This window comes from Pteropus vampyrus, unplaced genomic scaffold, assembly GCF_000151845.1.
Source record: "Pteropus vampyrus isolate Shadow unplaced genomic scaffold, Pvam_2.0 Scaffold326, whole genome shotgun sequence".
NCBI lineage: Eukaryota > Metazoa > Chordata > Mammalia > Chiroptera > Pteropodidae > Pteropus > Pteropus vampyrus.
Window position 1 is genome coordinate 447,789 of NW_011889107.1, and position 5,485 is coordinate 453,273.

At 38.2% G+C, this 5,485-nt stretch overlaps 1 protein-coding gene across 3 annotated transcripts in view; it reads left to right on the top strand.

Annotated features, from left to right (window-relative positions):
• Positions 1-5,485, top strand: part of ZMYND12 (zinc finger MYND-type containing 12) — a 38,890-nt gene that overhangs the window by 13,478 nt on the left and 19,927 nt on the right. For all 3 annotated transcript variants that reach the window (XM_023521967.1, XM_023521968.1, XM_011377929.2), the window contains exons 2-3: positions 1,800-1,941; positions 3,208-3,379. In XM_023521967.1, coding sequence (XP_023377735.1) covers positions 1,800-1,941; positions 3,208-3,379 — 314 coding nt within the window. The remainder of the gene's footprint in view (positions 1-1,799; positions 1,942-3,207; positions 3,380-5,485) is intronic.

Genomic DNA, 5,485 nt, shown 5'->3' on the forward strand with positions numbered 1-5,485 from the left:
CTCATCAATAAGAAGTCAAAAGACTCGGTTAAAAAATAGACAAAGGATTTGAATAAACATTCATACAAAGACGATATATGAATGGCCAGTTAGCACCTGAAAAAATGCTCAACATCATTAGTCATTAGAGAAATGAAAACTAAAACCACAATGAAATACTGCACACACACTAGAATGGCTATAATCAAAAATATAGAAAATAACAAGCGTTAATGAGGATGTAGAGAAAATAGAACCCTCGTACATTGGGAATGTAAAATGATACAGCTTCTGTGGAAAACAGTTTGGTAGTCCTCAAAACGTTAAGCACAGAGTTACTATGTGACACAGCAATTCTATTCTTAGGTCTATACCCCAAGAGAAATGAAAACATCCACACAAATACTTGTATATAGATGTTCATAGCAGCATTATTCATAATAGCCAAAAAGTGGAAACAACCCAAAAGTTCAACCGATGAGTGGATAAACAAAAAGCAATACATCTATATAGTGAAATGTTACTCAGCCATAAAAAGGAATAAAATTGATACATGCTACAACACAGATGAACTTTGAAAGCATGCTAAGTGAAAGAAGCTAGACACAAAAGGCCACATATTGTGTTTCCATTTATATGCAATGTAGAATAGGCAAATACATAGAGAAAGTAAATTAGTGAATCTGGGCATCAATGGGTGGAAGCAAGAATGTGAGTGACTGCTAGAGTGAATGGAGTTTCTTTTTTGGGTAATGAAAATATCCTGGAAATAAATATAGGGTCATGGTTATACAACCTTGTGAGTGTATTTAAATGACTACTGAATTGTTCATTTTTATATGGGGAATTTTATGGTATATGAATTATATATCAAAAAGGAAAAAAACCGCACCATAATTGGAGGAAGGATTAGATTTGAGAGTCATTCATAGAGGCAATTATTTAAGGAATGGGAGTGAATACTCTGTAGGAGTGCTGCCCAATAGAATTTTTCTGAAATGAAGCAAATGTTCTACATCTGTGCCGTCTAATTTTGAGTGTTTAAAAATACTAAATATGCATGTAAAACAGTCAGAAAAGCTGTATACCAAACTGTCACAGTGCTTCCCCTGCAGAGCTAAAAAACAAAAAAAACAAATGGCTTTGGAGTACAGGCTTAGAGTAAATACTCATTCTCTCCACAGCTTTGCTTCTTTACCTTTAAAATGGTAATAACAGATTTCGTTTAGTTTTTAAAAAGTTAATTAGTTACATGCAAGACCACCTGCTGCAGCACTGGGCTTGCGGGGTCATTCACAGTGTGTTCTATGTGAAAGGCACTCCTGGAGCACAAGGCAGAAGACAATGCAAGTGGTGCTCTTCAGAACCAGGCAACATGGTGGCACTGATTATAGGAAAGGTCTCTTAGAGCCTCAGCAAATGTAAATACCTTTTCCTAACCCAAGGGAAAAAACCCTCAAATTCCTTAGCTTCAGAGTTTAGATATTTTGAAAATGACCTTAGAACAATGCAGAGTTAAAGCTGTTTTTGTTGTTATTAATGAAGCACAAAGGCAGAATAGCCACAGCATCACCATGTCACTTCGGAATGTGAACCCGTGCCTGCAGAAAGGACATCTTCTATCACCCCTCTCCACCCCAACATAGTTTTTCCACCATCAAATAACCGCATGAAAAAAAGATTTGAAATGGCTTTGGACTCCCTGCCTGGTTTGTGTTGGGCTTATTTTTCTAGTTTCTAGGGCTAGGCCAGGAGTAGGGCCAAGAGAATCCTAAATCAGGACAAAGTAAAGATGATGAAGTCCGTGTTTTTATTTTCAGTGGTGTGGTTCATCAAAGAGCTGACTGGAGAAGCATCCATGAGAAGATCTGTCAGCTCCTGATTCCGCTGCGCACTTCTATGCCCTTCTACAATTCAGAGGAAGAACGTCAGCATGGCCTCCACCAGCTGCAGCAGCGGCAGGTAGGGCCTATCAGATGGTTACAGGGTTAATTCACAGGCGTAGCAAAACTGTCCAGGAAAAAGGGTGTACTGAGTTGAGATCACTAAACTCTAACCTCTGTGAGAGCAGAGACTTCGTTTTGTGTCTTTATGTCCTCAATACCATTCGGTCGCTTGTTTTCCACATGGTTTCCGACTACCTCCTATATTCGTTCCTTGGGCTGCTATAACAAAATACCATAAATAGAGAGGGAGGGGGTTTAAATAACAGAACTTTATTTTCTCACAGTTCTGGAGGCTAGAAGTCCAAGATCAATGATAGATATCCACAGGTTTGGTTTCTTGCCTCTCTCCTTGGCTTACAGATGGCGGTCTTCTTGCTGTGTCCTTGCATGGTCTTTCCTCTGTGTACACACATCCCTGGTATCTCTTTGTGTGTCCAAATTTCTTCTTATAAGGACACCAGTTCGATTGGATTAGGGCCATCTTAATGGCCTCATTTTAAACTTGATCACTTATTTAAAGGCTCTATCTCTAAATGTAGTTACATTCTGAAGTACTAGGGGTTAGTGATTCAACATACGAATTTTTGGGGGGGGACAAAATTCAGCCATAAAACCCATACTGTGAGAAAAGCCTAGGCACATAGTAGGATGTATGAATACACTGGTGAGTAAATTAAAGAGTTTAGGAGAACTATTATCATGGCATTGATAGCATCTTGATCATTCTAAAAAAATCGTGCTTTATAAACCATAAATCTCAAAACACCAGATTCATCCATTTTAATGTTGTGACACTTTGAGAGTGACCTTAGAACAATACAGAGTTAAAGTTGTTTCTGATATTAGCTAAGCAGGATAACTCCAGAAGGAAAAATAAGATATTTATCTCAAAATTAACTCAAACAGAAAGGCAGAAAGTTTTCGATTGTCCTGAGGCATGACAGCTTTCTCAACTAAAATTTTATTATAAATATAAGAATAATATTTATTTAATAATTTTATCTGGAGCACTCATTTATGCCAAACACTAAGTAAGATGAAAAGACACTTGTTCCTGGGCGTTGATGAACTCACAGTCCGAGTTTGCCTTTTATATCACCGATTTTGGGTCGCACGTCCACCTTAATATAGGCAGGTTCGCTGTATTAAACTGGTTGTACCCTAAACTGTTTGTGCCCTCAACCAGTTTACTAGGTGTTTGCCTTATCTCTAGGTGTACCTCTATTCACCATTGCCTTTTACCTTTAGGCTTTCTCAGATGATCTAGTTTTTTCTTCCACAGAAGCATTTGATTGAATTCTGCTACACCGTAGCCCAGAAATATCTCTTTGAAGGAAAACATGAAGATGCTGTCCCAGCAGCTTTGCATTCTCTTCGCTTCCGCATGAATGTGCACGGCCTGAGTTCAGTAGAGCTTGTGCCTGCTTACCTGCTGTTGGCTGAGGCTAGCCTTGGTAAGTGGAACTGACTTGAGATCCCCTGGAGGCCTTACGAAGTGCTATACTGGGTCATATCGGTGGCCAAAGAGTCCAGCCTTGGACTCCTTCCATTTTTGTGGAAGAGCAGGATTGCTGGAAAGGTTACCACAAGGTGGAGAAGGAGATGCCATGGACTTTTGGCTACAACTGACAGAAATCCACTCCAGCTGGCGTAAGCAAAAGGAGGGAATTTATTAGGATGCTGGAGTGTCTTAAGGGAAGTGAGGCTTCACGAGGTGCTAGAGTCAGAATGCTGTAACAAACTAAGGCTGGTGCTCTCAGTTTCTCTTTCTTGGGCCTTTTCTCTTATCTCTGCTTCTCTCTCCTTATCTGCTTTATATTCCATCTCTGCAGACCAGATTTTTCTATCCTGTTCTTACTGCAGAAGAAAACTACCCCTAAAATATCAGGTGTGGCTTAAATTTACATCGAATGTACATGTCCCCCAGGTTCGAGGTAGGTAATAGAAACTAATTAGCATCTGATTTTCAATTTTAAATTCCTAGAAGAAAGAATTGTGTTGACTCAGCTTGAGGGTGGTATCTACCTTTATCTTTGTGTCAGGGTCACATAGTTCAAATAGGATTATAGGAACCTGCTCCTATAGATGGGAGAGGCAGTTCTGAGAGTGGGGAGCACAGACTTGGCAAGCATTGCACATGGTAGATGCAACAAAAGGAAAATTAGCACTTTTGAGAGGAATTAACATTTTTGAGCACCTACTGTGTTTTAGGTACTGTACTTCTACTTTGTACATATTAATAGCAACCATTTTAAAAAAAAAAAAAACTTAAAAAAATATAACTGTTGGAAATGCCACACAAAGAACTTTTTCCCCTGAGCTATCTGAGAGTAAGTTGCTTACCCGATGCCCTATGCCTTGAATATTTCAGTGTGTATTTTCCACAAAGATGGTTTCCTTCATAATCACAATACAATCATTATCTATCATTACTAACCAGACTCCACTCAAGTTTCTCCAGTGACCCCAACAGCATCTTTATAGTGAAAGGATACAGCTCAGAATCATGCTTTTCATTTTGTTACCATGTGTCTTCAGTCTCCTTCATTTTGAATAGTTTCTCAATATTTCCTTGACTTCTATGACTTTGATACTTTTAAATATTAAAGTCCAGCTATTTTCTAAAATGTCCCTCAGTTTGAGTTTCTCCGATGTTTCTTCATGACTGGATACAGGTGATGTATCTTTGCAGGAATATCACAGAAATGATGCTATGTTCTTTTCAGCCTGTAAGTTGGCACATGTTTTCAACTTGTTCCATTACTAATGATGATCATTTAAGTTACTTTATTAAGATGATATCTGCCAATCTTCTTCTCTGTAAAGTTACTCTTTCCCTTCTTTGCAATTAATAAGTAGTTTAAGGGGAGCAGTATTTTGAAAATATATAACTATCCTATTTCTCATCAAACTTTCAATATATTCATTATTTATTTTTTATCAGTATAGACTCTTGGTTTCCTGTTTTAGTTGATGAGATATACTCCCTTACTATCATTAATTGGATGCTCAAACTGTCCCTGATTTGGTTAAGTGGCAGCCCATTCAGGCTGGCTTCTGTGTCTCTTTGACACATCTCCTTTGTTCTTTGATCACTTTTCTGCCTTCTGGAACATATCTCCAAGGAGCCTTGATTTTCTTTAGTGGAAAATGGAATTCAGAAGCCAAGAGTTGTGCACTAAACATATGCATTGCTGTTAGAGTATGGTTGCTCCTAGGCCTTCTCAGTGGACAGAGTTAAAGAATATGTATAAATATAATAATGTTTATACACCTACATACATTGCATCTAAATTTATTTTTATGTATCTGTATCTATATATCTCTTTATGTATATATGACCATGGGTCCATACCAGTACACCAAATCCAGTCCAAAACTACCACAAAGTTCAATGTAATTTTCTCCCATTCCATATTGGTAGTTCCTTTCTCTGACAGTGAAGATACTGGCTTCTTTCTTCATTAATATGTTTACATATTTAATTAGTTCCCTTTTATGAACCAACTTCCCATCTCCAACCCTATCCTCTGCCTTTGCAGATGCCCTCCTCTCCACTC